Source organism: Nilaparvata lugens, chromosome 3 (genome assembly GCF_014356525.2).
Source record: "Nilaparvata lugens isolate BPH chromosome 3, ASM1435652v1, whole genome shotgun sequence".
In the NCBI taxonomy this organism is placed as follows: domain Eukaryota; kingdom Metazoa; phylum Arthropoda; class Insecta; order Hemiptera; family Delphacidae; genus Nilaparvata; species Nilaparvata lugens.
The window spans coordinates 41,260,070-41,274,470 of NC_052506.1; the positions used below are offsets into that span (position 1 = coordinate 41,260,070).

Consider the following 14,401-nt stretch of genomic DNA (forward strand, 5'->3'; position numbering starts at 1 on the left):
TTGCGAGTTGACCTAAAACGTGAAATCGACAAGCATCAGATACGGATGGAGGAAATTGTAGCACACTACAGTACAAACTGAGGGATATCAAATACCTCACATCTCGGCGTTACGGTACTGATGAGAAATAATGATTGGTGACTGACTATCAGAGCTAACTGTTCTGTTGTGTCGGGAGGTCGAAGTGCGGGGCACACTGTGGGGTAGTGGTGAGGAGGGGGGTTTGGGGGGACAGGTGGGGTGAAACTCTCGGAGGTTACACCAGATCTGGGCCACCCCCGCCCCCGTACCACCAACAACCACCTCCACTCACCATTACAGTTAAATCTCTACAGTTTTGTGATATTACAATAGTATACCGCTTAGATTTATCCACATGCATCCATTCACAAAAAATAAATCAAAACACAAATGTCGCACAAAGTTACTGGAAGAAAAAGTATTTGTTCTAGAGGCTGTGATCGGTTCAATGTGGTTATAGAGCGTCTGTCACTTATCTATTTAACGTTAACAAAGTTATATAAAGCTAACATAACTTCTTATTCTCACTTCCGTAGGTGGAGTTTCAATTACAGATGGACGTGAGGTACAATAATTATATAGATTGTAATAATAATAACCTTTATTTCTTTAAAATACAAAATTACATTGAGGAGATTACTTCCATGAAATAAAAAATGAATAATACATTTAAAATTAGAAAATAGAAAAACAATTTGGCCACAGCCAGAGCAAACTTCTGCGCTTTGATTTCATTTTTCAATCTTTGAAAAAACTTGCTTACAAAATTGTATTAAATAAAAAACAATAAGATCAGTGGAATAGTAATCTGAAAGCTTATAATTTATTCTGTTCAAACCAAAAAAAGTTCAACTTGCAATCATCAGTCAACTATTCAATGAGATGACCATCTCCGAATTTCTAGCACAGACAATATTACATAAATGAGGATTATAGCTAAATATCGGCGGACCTATATTCAATCTAGTTAATCCACGAGGATAAAATCGCCAGAATTGCAGAGTCACTCAGACCATGGCTGCTGACCTAAGTGAATGTGGAAGCAATGTCCAGGACGGAACATGTGAGTGAGGGTTGAGGGAGGAGTTGGGTGGTGAGGATGTGGCTACATTAGACCCTGACTGGTTCAAAGCAGAGTAGAGCAGCAAGCACCAGGGGTAGAGTTTAGCTGAGTAGGAGCAAAATGTATAGTAATGCTACAGTACACCGGTAAGCGCGCTCACCTGGATTGGGTCGAATTGAAGTGAAAGGCATCGAGGGAGAGCAGCAAACGGACGCCAATGCCATCACTGTCTAACCCAGGACACTGGTAACAATATAGTAATACACTGTGATACCAGGTTCTATAGCGTCCTGGTATGGACAAAGCTATAGGCCAGCACTGAGCAACGATTTCACAAGCGCATTCCCATTTACATCGGTAGACTGCATTACATATTATATCAGAATCGCTGTATTGTTTTGCTAGTTTCTACACTTATCAATATTATTTTATTGATTTATTATTTCATTTTTTGTTATTTAATTTAAACACTGCAGACTGCACTTTTCCACGGTCTGTCTCCGCTATCAAATAGTCTTGAAGAGAGATATTCAAATTGAAGATAATTCATCAATCATAAAATAATCTTCATATAATTAGCGCAAAGTTCTGGTTTACAATGCTTAGTCATTAACTGGCGATTTGCTGACTGATGGACTTCAAAGTAACTAGCTTCAACTAGCTAGGGTTTGAATAGTACATCTCTGGTTTCCAATGCTTACTGATGAACATTATCAAATAGAAACAATTCAAGAACTCATCTGGTTCAAGTAGAAGCTGAAAAAATGGAAATTAACATATGCATATAAAAATATAGAATATTAAATGTAACTTTACCCTTCAAAGCAATCTAAACATATTCTGAATAACATTTGATAAATTATTTGTTAGGACTCTTGATTTTCGTATTTGCTTCTACATTAATTTGACTGCATGCTGACACTATCAACACTTGCTGCAGAAGCAGACTCCGAACTAGAGTCCAATATGGGCAGAGTCGTCATGTGCCTGCTAGTAGTGCGTAATTCGTCAAGAATTGTTTTCTCAATCTTTCTTCTTATAAAAAGTTTACTGTTTCGTGGTAAAGCTCTCATCGAGGGCAGAAGGCTCATCAAAAAGTGGTAGTCAGCATCATGAAGTTCTTGTCCTTGTCCAATTTTCGATGAAGATGAATTAAGTTGGTCAATTATTTCAACCTGATTTTCATTCAACATTTTGATATCTCGCATTATGGTCAAGAGTTTTTTGTTCATCTCATTTAAGTTTAGAGACTTTCTGTTACTCGAGATTAGCTGTTTATCAATTCTGTTCATCGTAACGTTTTTCATAGGAGTTTTAGCTGTTGAAGTACTGGCTACTGAGGGTTCCAAATCACATCCATCACGTGTTTCTAATTCCTTGTTTTCAGACTTAATTGTCACACATGGAGGGTAGTCCATTGATTCAAATTCATTTTCAGAAGTTACTGATTTGAGTTGCATAGAGTTTTCAAACAAACCATAAGCCGCGTTTTCCGAAGTCTTTTGTGAAATAAACTGGTCTTGAAGGAAAAATAAATCGTCAAAGGGTGCCCATGAGGACTTCCAGTTATTAGTTGCGCTTCGCTGTTTATGTAGCTCCTTTCGGTAATTTTCACGCAGGCCCCTCCATTTCTTTTTAGCGAAACCACCTGCACAGACAACAAGAAGACGAGCATAATACATTTCTGATTTCCACTAGTAGTATGTGTGTAGTGAAAATTCATACATGAGAATATATTTACTTGAAAACATGTTTTGAACCGTAATCAAACATATTTATTTTTATTCGTTGAAAACATTTAACAATGATTGAATAATAGATTTTCATAGTTGAGATTAAATATTTTGTTGATTAATTATATTGTAGAAATACGATCTGGTAACGTTATAGAGATAGAAAAGGATAACGCTATCTACTTTTTCGAATGACAGATAAGGATAACAACTCCACTGTTAATCAAATTCTGCCATTATAACGTGGTCCTCACTATAGGAATATCCTAGCTGTTTGAGATGTATTTACGGCAGAAAATATTTCAACAAATTAATATTATATAAGAGTATTTTGACTAATACATTATGATCGTCAGGTACATTATTATAGAATATTACAAAACAATATAGCAGTTATTGTAGTACCGTAGTGGTACAGTTATTGAATAAAAAGCTAGAAGGAACAATAATTTATTATAAATCCTATAATATTAAGGGAGCAATTTGCTCGTTTAATAGTATAGGTTAATTTCATCTTACGTTATAAATTTTCTATGCTTTTGTACTCCATAGCGAAGCTCAGTCCCCCGATATTTACATTCTATGCTCTGTCTGCAACCTAATATCACAAATAGTAATTGCTGAAATATGTACCCCACTCCAAAGTGTTAAATATGTGAGTATAAGTTACCATTGATGTTTACTAACTCTTGAAAACGACCTTTCCTGAACAAGAGCTGAACAAAAATTTATCCATCAATTTTTCTTTGCATGGCTGATTTAAATGAGTCGAAAGAAATTGTGGGGTCCCAGGTGTGCCAGGGGGGTAAAATTTTCCAGATTTGGAGGTTATCCTGTAGCCTCCAGTGTGCCCTCTAACTGAATTTATGTGATCACTTTTACCAGAAAAAAAACAGAGTTGGCTGTGAATTTTTTATCATTTGCAGCTTTAATATAATAACTTGCGCTTTGCGCTTGGCACCCCCAGTAGGGTGGGTTAGCAGCCTCCGCGATTCGCGCTCAGGCTGGGAGGCGGGCTTCGCCCGCCCAATCGCCTTTTATGACTGTAAACATTCGCACATGAGCGGCTACCACTATTTACATGTGCATTATGGTGTTGGAGGTTTTTGGTCACATGGTTATGATTTCCAAGTAACCTATCATTTCAATGTTTCAATCATGGAGTTTACATCCTTCCAGGATTTGAGAAATAATATATTAGTAAAAAAGAAAAGAAGATTTCATTTCCAAAGAATGAGCTTGTATATTAATAATTGAAGTACAAATGAACTCATGGTGGTGTAATGAAAAGTAAGTCCATGTAACAACCACCAAAACAGAGGTAAGTTTAAGGAAAGAGCTAGGTGAAGAGCCTTTTAACGAATCATCATAGACCTAAGCAATATATTACCTAAACTCCCTAATTTGGGGTTTTTTATGGGAGGGGGGTTTTAAGGGCGGTTCAGTGAAACACACAGAAACATGGTTTCACGTAGTTAACCAACGCATCATCAGCTGTGCTGAGGAATGAGGATACAGAAACATTCTTAACCTAATCTTAGTAGTCTAGAGCTCCTAAATAATTGGGTGGCAATATTTATAACTAAAGTAATGAAAGTAATGAATATTATACATAATATTAAAATATATACACCTTTTTAATCATTTTCTAGGTAAAATTAAATTTTCTTTCAATGAAAGGATGATTTTTTTTTTGAAATGGCCACTCTATACAGACCAGCTGTTACTCTGTCTCTGACTTGGAGGCTGTCTATCATGTCTTTGGCATTTGGCTTGACAAACTATAGACTATTTGAGAAAAATTTACTTGAAAGGTTATATTTCAAAACTTTCAAAAATTACAGCAAAATAAAGTTTAACACAAATTTCAATGATAATAATGAGTTGAATTCCAATGTCCTAAATTCAATACAACAGTCCTATAATGGTTATATTATATTATGTACCAGAAAACCCTGAGAAAAAAGATGGAAAATATACAGAATGGCCATATAGGCTACAATAGCTCATTACTTACAAAAATGAGGAACTTGAGAATAAAATGGAAGTATACAATTCAAACAAGGTTTGTTTGATCAAGACTACTTTAATCTGTTAAACTTTTATCGAGTTTATGGCTAATGGTTATGCGTGCCTATTCATACTAAAACCTACAATGAGCAGAAATATTGGAAATATAATATAAAGTTGGGCTGCAGCCAAAACCTAAATTAAGTCTCATAAAATTGATGTTGAAATGTGTTGGTGCTCATTATACTTGAACAAAATACCGTATATTATACTCTATACAGGTCTAATAATTACTATTGGGAGAAATTTGAACATGATTATTCTAAACTAGTTATGAAAAGAACAAACATACTACTATTGTACCATCTTCTAATCAGTGAAAGATTATTCTTGACTATAATGGGATGATAAACTAAAGTTAAAGCACTTCAAATTTAAAAGCTGTAGGATATTGTTAAGCAATTGTAAATCTAACTTATAGGTGGTATTCTACTTATGCTACAATTTACAAATTCGGTTTGTTCATTCAGGCTTGTGACTGAGTTATCCTTTTCCAATTTGTGGATTTCAATGACCTCTAATACATCCAGTAGCTTACTTTTCTGGCAGAAGTGGATGAACTCTGCATCATTCTTATTATGGAGAGATTTCACAACATCACCATAAATTCTACTAATTTTATTTTACTGTTCACGTTCACCCAAGTTTCTAATCAGCTGCTCTAATATAATTATGCTCTATTCAGATAAGCAACATCATAGTTTATATCCACACTAGCCGTCAGGCTCGCTACGCTCGCCATATCTGTCTAGCCAGGGGGCTCCGCCCCCTGGACCCCCGACTGGATCATCCAAGAATGAGATCAGCAGGCTCGCTTCGCTCGCCTGCATTTTTCATTTCAGCATTTTTATAATATGTTAGGACGATCCAGTTGGGGGTCCAGACTAAACGTCTGGCTAAACGGATATGGCGAGCGAAGCGAGCCTGACGGCTAGTAATATAAAAATATGCCCAGGAATAGCTCTGATTGAAGTAGCAGTGCCCAATCAATTTTTCCGCGATAAATGCATTTCAATCTTCAACTTGATGGCAACCTAACAAAGTCAACTCAACTTAATGCCAACCTGACAAAATTATTAATTTAGTTACCAGTTAACAACTGTTTCGAAGAGGTACTCTCTCTAGATTATAGTTCTATATTAACATATGGTATGGACATTTTTCAATATAAGAGAATAAGAAGTATATACATTCCAAAAGACGAACTTTAGACCCTTAAAAACAACCCTTAGGGTTAAAATATTGCCAAAAGATTTCTTAGTGCGCCTCTAAAGGGCCAACTGAACATACCTACCAAATTTGAACGTTTTTGGTCTGGTAGATTTTTAGTTCTGCAAGTGAGTGAGTGAGTGAGTCAGTCAGTCAGTCAGTCAGTCAGTGAGTGAGTGCCATTTCGCTTTTATATATATAGATAGAAGATAGATAGAAGCCAAGCAATATTCCTTGAACAATATAACAAACTCTTCTAAGTGCCTATCCGTTCCGGATGTTGGCTATCAGCATGGTTATCTTCATTTTGTTGGTTGCGATTCAGAAGAGTTCTACTGATGTTTTACCGAACCACTTCCTCAGATTAGCCAACCAAGATATTCTTCTTCGACCCGGTTTTCTCTTGCTGTTTATCTTGCCTTGAAGGATCTCTTGGAGTAGCCCGTACCTTTCTGTGTTCCTCATTATATGTCCGAGGTATTTGAGTTTCAAGCATTTTATGGTGTTCAACAACTCTGCTCCGTTTCTCATGTGCTGTAGTACTTCTGCATTTGTGTTCAAGATATCCTCAAAATTCTTCTGTGAAGCCATAGTTCAAATGCTTCAAGTCTCCTGGTGATTTCTTTGTTCAGAGTCCAGGTTTCCACACCATACAGCAAAACAGAGAAAATGTAGCAACGCATGAGTCAGAGCTTCATTTCTAAAGACAAATTGTGGGATTTGAAGAATGAACTCATTTTAACAAATACTGAACGGGCTTATTCGATGCGACACCGGATTTCTTGAGAGTTATCCCACTTCTCATTAATAATTGTTCCTAGATAATTGTACTGCTTCACTCTTCCTACCCTAACTTGATCGATGTAAAGGCTGGCTCCAGCAATGTTCTCTTTACTCACTATCAGAAGTTTTGTTTTCTTTGTGTTTACTTCTAAACCATACTGTGAGCTTATTCTTGTTACACTGTTCATCAACTGTTGTAATCCTTCAAGACTATCTACAAACATGATGGTATCATCCGCATATCGTATATTATTCAAATTTGCACCATTTATCATGATTCCTTCTTCCATATCACTGGGTGCTTCTCGAAAAATAAACTCAGAGTACAAATTATCCTGCTTCATTTACCAGAACTTTACAATTCTTTTTATTGAATTTTTCCTATTACTTTGCAGACTTTCTTGTGAACGTTGAAATCATCATGCTTGCTTTGATGGTATTCGATATCACAGCAATTTCCCTGTAGTTCCCTCTCCTTTGCCATCCTAATTTCCTTTCTTATAATGTATTGTATTCGTTTATATTCTGTCACATTTCCTTTATTCAACCTTCTTTTCTCCATCAAGTCCAAAATTTCTGTTGTCATCCAAGATTTCTTCTTGATTCTTTCTGGCTTCAATAGCTCCTTCTTAACAGATTCTACAGCTCTCTGAATTTTTTTGAGTTCTGTCTCAACATTATCACAATCATTTTGTTGGATTTGTGCATGGAGCATTCTTGATGCTGCTTCCTTAACTAATGGGACATTCAATTTTTGCAAGTCATAGTTCAGCGTTCTCTTTTTCTGGACCTTTTCAAATTTCAATTGAAATGTACCTATAAAGGGACAATGATCGGATCCTATGTCAGCTCCTGGATAAGTTTTGAGGGACAGACAATTATTTCTGAACCTCTTATTAAGTAACAGGTAGTCAATTTGATTTCTGACCACATTTCCCAGTTTATCCATAGGTGACTTCCAGGTATACAATCTTCTTGGTGGGAGTTTAAACCAAGTGTTCATCACTACAAAATTTTTTAATGAAGCAAACTCCTCAAGCATATCACCTCTTTTGTTTCTGTCCCCCAATCCAAATGGTCCAACAACATCTGACGTGCGACCTTCTCCTAATTTTGAATTAAAGTCACCCATTACAATATTAATTTCATGTTTCCTCAGTCCTTGTAATATGTTATTGATTGTTGTGTACATATTTTCCACTTCCTCATCTTCTTTATCGAGTGTGGGGGCATATATTTGAATAATATTTATATCAACTGGGTTCGCTTTCATTTGAATAAGTACCACTCTTTCTGATATAGGTGTAAAGGTTTTCACACATTTGGTTACTTCATTACTCAAAATGAGACCCACGCCATGTTCAGGTCTAGAAGGAAAATTAAAATTTGGGCTTCCAGGTGCACCAGATTGATATTTTTAGAATCTATGTGCAAAATTTGGAGATCTAAATCATTCCCCTTTTTCCGGTATGCAATCCACAGGTTGACATGTTTTGATGTAAACAAACGAACACAAGGACAAACACAACCCTACTCTCTCTTATTATATAGAAGATAAAACAAACTTTTATGACGGGAGTTGCTTCTATCAATTGATCCTATTCTATCAAGACTAATTTTGTTTGTATATCCGATCGCGAAAACTGCTTAAACAATTTTGATGAGATTCTAAAAATTCAGTATGGTATATGGATGTGTCTGTTGTGGAATCTGTTTGCAAAGAATGAGGAAATTCGGCCAAAATTTAACTTGGGCGAAAGAAAGGGGTTATTTATTAAAATGGCCAAATAGCTGTTGTTTCTTTTCCTAATGTAGAAATTAATATCTTCATAGAAGTAAGGCGCTTTTTCCATTCTCAAAAATTGCTTGTTTTACCAAAGGAATGGAAGTGTAAAATGAGCTCTCATTGAATGGAATCATAATCATTGAAGTCAATTATACTTAGTAAGCAATTTCTGTTTGAATATGTGTATTTGTGTATATGTATGTATGTTGGACGGATCTCGAAAACGGCTCTAACGATTTTGATTAAATCAGGAATCTAGTGGGTTTGCGACAAAAAACATTATTTTGGAACAGGTCTCAACTTGAGAAAGGATTATTGGTCCCTAAAGAAGCAGCTGATCAGAAAAAAGTTTTCCATAGTCTGTTGAAAACGTAAAATAGTGTGAGCAAATGAAAAAGATTATAATAGCTGTAGTTGAGTTACCAAATTTGGCAACCTTATTTTTTTAAAACATTGTAGTATTCTTGGAACATCTGGTATAATAGGTTCAGAAAATGACCGGATGATAGCAAAAGAAATTTATAATCGATCTCTCCAAACATATGGTAGAAGAATGTAATGTAATGAATGGTAATGTTCATTGTAAGGCGATAGAAATGCAACTAATCTCTTCAGCTTCTGTTGTATTGGTTCCTCTGTTGCTCTATGTTTGTATGCAGCCATGGCCTTGAGAGAGCCAGTTGCACTGTTAATTCCTATTCCGGACTGAATACCACAAGAACCAATAAGAGAAGCCTTCTATTAAAAAAAAGCCTGCTCTGATCAATTCTCATGAAATTTAATCCCGATAGAAATTGAAAAGGCTTTTGTGCTACTGGGCCAGATATTTTCATGTTTCAAAATCAGCTAAAAACTGAATAAAAAAAACATAATATTCCATCAGCTGCTCCTATTTCCTTTTATGATGTCATTACATGACACAAGACAAACCTATTGATATAGATAGATCACAAGTAAATACTAAAGTTGTCAATTTGGATAAAAATAAAATTAAGCTAGATTTTAGTTTACATCCAAATTTTCATCCCTAAGCTCTTGGTTTTAGCTAAGATCAAAGAAAGAAATCATATAATGGTAGTCAATAATCAAAGTGAATGAACTCTATTCAGATTTATGCAAATTCACATTAAAATGATCCCACTTCAATATTTATGATAATAAATTTTAGGACATGAGAAATCAGTCACAATAAAAAAATGTATACTAACTATTATGAATGGACTCTCATGTATGAATGGACTTCGATGGAAGAAAGAATCAGTGGATTGGCTGCTTTTACACTTTTGAATAAGTGATACGAAAAGTAAGTGACAGGCTATGCCAAAAACTCCAGAATAATCAAGAGATCTGTGGATACCAGAGTCATCAAATTCCAAATCAACTTAATATGTGATTTGGAATTTAATCTTCAATTGCATCAAGCAAAAACAAAAATAACATGATCACTGCTAATTTGATAACTGTCAACAGGAAATATTAATTGCCAATGAATAAAGGCAAGGTTGACTCTTGAACCCTGCTCAATATTCTATAAAATTCGCTGCAATTGGACTACTATTCTACAGAGCACTTCCAACACATCAATGATTAATCTAATGATTTGACTCAATAGTTTTCATGCCCAGTTGTGGCCCAATCTCAAAAACGATTATAACAATTTTAGTAGAATTTAGATTATAAAAGGTTCACAAAAATAATCTTATCTTCTTATTCCCGTAGCGAAGCATAGATATATAATTATGCACTAAGCTTACCTTGTCTAAATACAGCATTGTAATGCATGTATGGATATATGTGTGTAAATAGGCACGCACACACACACGCACACACGCACACACACACACACACACACACACACACACACACACACACACACACACACACACACACACACACACACACCATGGAGAAATCAAAATTATTAATACAATTTAAATGTGACCCGAATATTTGGGGGGTACAGGGGTGCCCTGGAGAAGAATTTGGAAGGTCTGGATGTTTTTTTCCCGTAGTCTCCAGTGTAGTATGCAACAGATTTGGTGTTCAGTTTTCACAGCGATCTTATAGTTTTGACAGAGAATTTTTCATATTTGGGAAAACTTCAAATTCTCGATGAAAACTCAATTCTCCGGGTCGTCATTTGAATTTGGTTGAAATTTAGCTATGGCCATATGCTTATCTCCGGGAGCTGAACAAAAAAGCTCCTATCGAATTTTCTGTGCGAGGCTGATTTCAAATGTCGAACAAATTTGGTGGTCTCTAGGGGGCCAGGGGGGTAAAATTTTCGTGTTTTGGAGGTTTTCCCATAGCCTCCAGTGTGTTGTCTAACTGATTTTGCGGTTGGTTCTCCATGACTATCAGCCGTATTGGGGCACCGAGCTTTGCTCGTTATTCTTATTTATTGACTAGCTGGCACAGCGAACTTTGTACCGCCATGCAACTCATGTAAAACTTTAGCTGGATGCACACCTGAAGAGGCGCGATGCGGTGTTTTGCATCCAGGTGCTTCTTGCTTATTGGTTTGAATGGAAGAACTCACACACACACTGAATCGGGCATGGGGTTGAACGGTATCATAAGGCAATCTCCATAAGATCAACACTTTGTATCACCAAGCCGCGCCTCCTCAGGTGTGCTTAGCCTGAGCTTAATCATGCACTATATTTTTATGAAAATTATCCAACAATCAGTATCTACATTTATATCTTAATATGGACTTATATCTCAATACGGACTCCCTATGTGCTTACTTAGTTGTGCAGTTTTTATATTTTGAGATAGAGTTGAATGCAGCTTGATGGGAAATTGAATGGTATATCTCCTTGCTGCTGATTTTCCCGTGCATATTCTAAATTTACAGAATTTCGAGTTCTACGACCCAAGTTTGGACGTCGTTCTTACAGCGGCATTATTTTCAATGATATTTTTAAAATTTTGTCAATCAGAAGAAAGAAAATAGAAAAACAAATCTACCGACGGCTGTTGGATGACACGCAATGATTATAACAGCTGATTTTTATTTCTGTGTGTGGTCAGCTCACAGATTTCCTCCCATAAGGATCACATGTAAACTTTGAAGGACCGAAGGAAAGAGTCCTGAAGTCGGATCATAAATTTGATAGTCCATAATCCTGCTCCTGAACATAACAAACACAACTAAAAAAAATCATCAAATTCGGTGCACACATAAAAAAGTTATTGAATGTCAAAATTTGAGGCTCGATGTTTATTTATATAGATAAACAGAACACAATTCTCTAAAATGATCCTGTTAATATTTTACAGCTGGCTATACGTCACCTCAGGAATTTCGGGGATGCGATATTTTGATTCTCCACAGAATCACTCGCTCACTTTTTACTATCCACAGACGACGAAAGTATCAGCTATTTCAGCCAAGGATAAATTATCCTTTTAATGTCGTTCAGCGAGTTTCCCAAGGGTGAGACCTAATGCAATCGAATTTTTATATCATAAACCTACTATGTTCAAAATTTCGTGAAAATCGTTAGAGCCGTTTTCGAGATCCGTTGAACATAGATAACCAGATATAAAAATATAAACAGAAATTATAATATGATACATCAGTGTTCACTAATTGTTGAGAAAGTGAAATGAGAAGGTTTGGATTTTTTAGATTTTCAATGTAGTCTACTTATTTATTCATTGTAGACGCAATGATTATTATTATTTATTATTATTAATGTATGATTTATTAGTATCTTCAAAATGTGAATATTTGAAACGGTTTGAGATATTGTCCATATTGATGTGCAGTTTCTGTCATTCATTTTTCTTGGAATTCTTCATTCGTTTATAACATGACCACCTTCCCATAAAAAAATTAAATGGATTCTTCATGGCGTATCCAAGAGGGGGGAACAAACATTTTGAAGTACAGAAAAGTAGTTATTCAATTGGAATAAGATCCCCAATGAGACTTACTGTCAAATTATCCTTGTAAAAGAAATATTAAGCTGTAGCCATAATTTTTATCAACTCGGCGTAATTACAAGTTGAGAATTTAAAAGACTATTACAACTGTTCATAAACGAGTCCTCCAACCCAGGGGGTCACTAGTCGCAGTAGTAGTTTGGAGGGTTTAGATTATATTATTATTATTCCATTGAAAATCCGTGAATAGCTTACACGTCACCTAAAGTGAGCAGTCATCGCCTCTTGCGTGCGTGCGGTGTTGCCATTCACACACTCCGGTCTGTTACACTAATGTCTCCAACTATAACCTCACTTTTTATTTTCAAAACTGAAAAATGACTGAAAGCAATGTGGCCACCGTTTCAATGAAAATAACAGGTAATATATTGAAACGAGTTAATATTCACTTAAACCTGCATTGCATGCTTTCTCAGCTGCTGTTTCATTTTTCAATGAACTTCTCTTGTCTCCACTTGAAACTGAGTTCTGATCAAATAACAGAAATCATGAGATAGCACGAGATAGATGTCAAAGATCGTAAATACGAATACCCCTACTGTGAGTTAAAGTAGCATCAGTGATAATACTTTGATGTCAGTGGCTACAATCATAAACATACTTACATTCAATGTTGAGCTCGTTTGAGATTTCATGCCAGAGTTGCAGTACGTGGTCCCTGTTTCTGTGCAGTTTTACAGATGAATTCCAAATGGCTGGTCTCACTCTCACGGCTTCAATTAACGCTAAAATATCCATTGTAGCAGAGATAAACAGATCACAAATAATACTTGTATTGTAATTGCTTGATGCTCAGAATCCAACTGAAAACATGCACGCGTGCGCCGTGAATGCTGTTTAGGAGCAAGTGTGCACTACTTGCGGTGGCTCGGCGCAGGCCGCTAGCCCGTGACTGCATGCAAGCAGAGCAGCCACTGACAAGGTCAACTTGCAGGCTACGATCACATCGGATGCACGCTTGCGCAAGTATCATAGTGGCGCAAGCGTGCAGATAGAAACAGAATTTGGAAAGTCATAGAAAAAAGTTGTGACACGTCTGCTGTTGCGGCTCACACTCATCCCCACCAGCTTGTGCAAGCTTGCTCTGAAACAAAAATTTAATTTTTCCGCCACGTATTACTATTAATATGTGGTAGCTGATCCAAAAAAGTACTCTCCTTATAGTGATGTCCACGTTATAATGGCAGTATTTGATTAACATTGATGTTGCTATCATTCAACAAAGCAGAGAGTGCTATCCTTTTCTAGCCCCGCAACGTTGGCAGATCGTCTTTCAAGAATGTAGAAACATAATTGGCACAATTATAAAGTTTAAATTATCAAATCAAATAGAGTTTTATTCATTGACATCATTTACATAACAAATTCCGTTACACAAATGATATTACAGATCATTGAATACAATACTGTTTGCTTGAGAAAAATCTTGTCTGCAAACAGGAGTGAAATACATTCAGAATTCAACTTAAATTGCTTATCTATAAACTCAAATGAAAATACTTATCTTAATTATATTTGATTATCTTAATTCATTCCATACATGCACACACAAACCAGCACACACACACACACACACACACACACACACACACACACACACACACACACACACACACACACACACACACACACACACACACACACACACACACACACACACACACACACACACCATGGAGAAATCATAATATTTATTAATACAATATTAAAAGAATTGAAACAAGTGGCTGACTTGTTTATGAATTATGAACATTTATGTTTATAAACATTGTTCATGTTTGA

The 14,401-nt window shown here is 36.0% G+C and overlaps 1 protein-coding gene across 1 annotated transcript; it reads right to left on the reverse strand.

Moving 5' to 3' along the window:
* Positions 1 to 307: 307 nt before the first annotated feature.
* LOC111059121 lies at positions 308 to 13,642 on the reverse strand. Its single transcript, XM_039423802.1, has 2 exons — positions 13,225 to 13,642; positions 308 to 2,732 (listed from the first exon to the last, which is right to left on the reverse strand). The coding sequence occupies exons 1-2, from the start codon at positions 13,355 to 13,357 to the stop codon at positions 1,984 to 1,986; spliced, it is 882 nt and encodes a 293-aa protein (XP_039279736.1). The 5' UTR covers positions 13,358 to 13,642; the 3' UTR covers positions 308 to 1,983.
* Between the last annotated feature and the right edge of the window lie 759 nt (positions 13,643 to 14,401).

Excerpts from the sequence above, each read along its gene's own strand:
- LOC111059121 (XM_039423802.1), bottom strand. The coding sequence starts at position 13,357 with ATGGATATTTTAGCGTTAATTGAAGCCGTGAGAGTGAGACCAGCCATT. Across the intron at positions 2,733-13,224 it reads AAACGAGCTCAACATTGAAT|GTGGTTTCGCTAAAAAGAAA; the intron begins GTAAGTATGTTT and ends TTGTCTGTGCAG.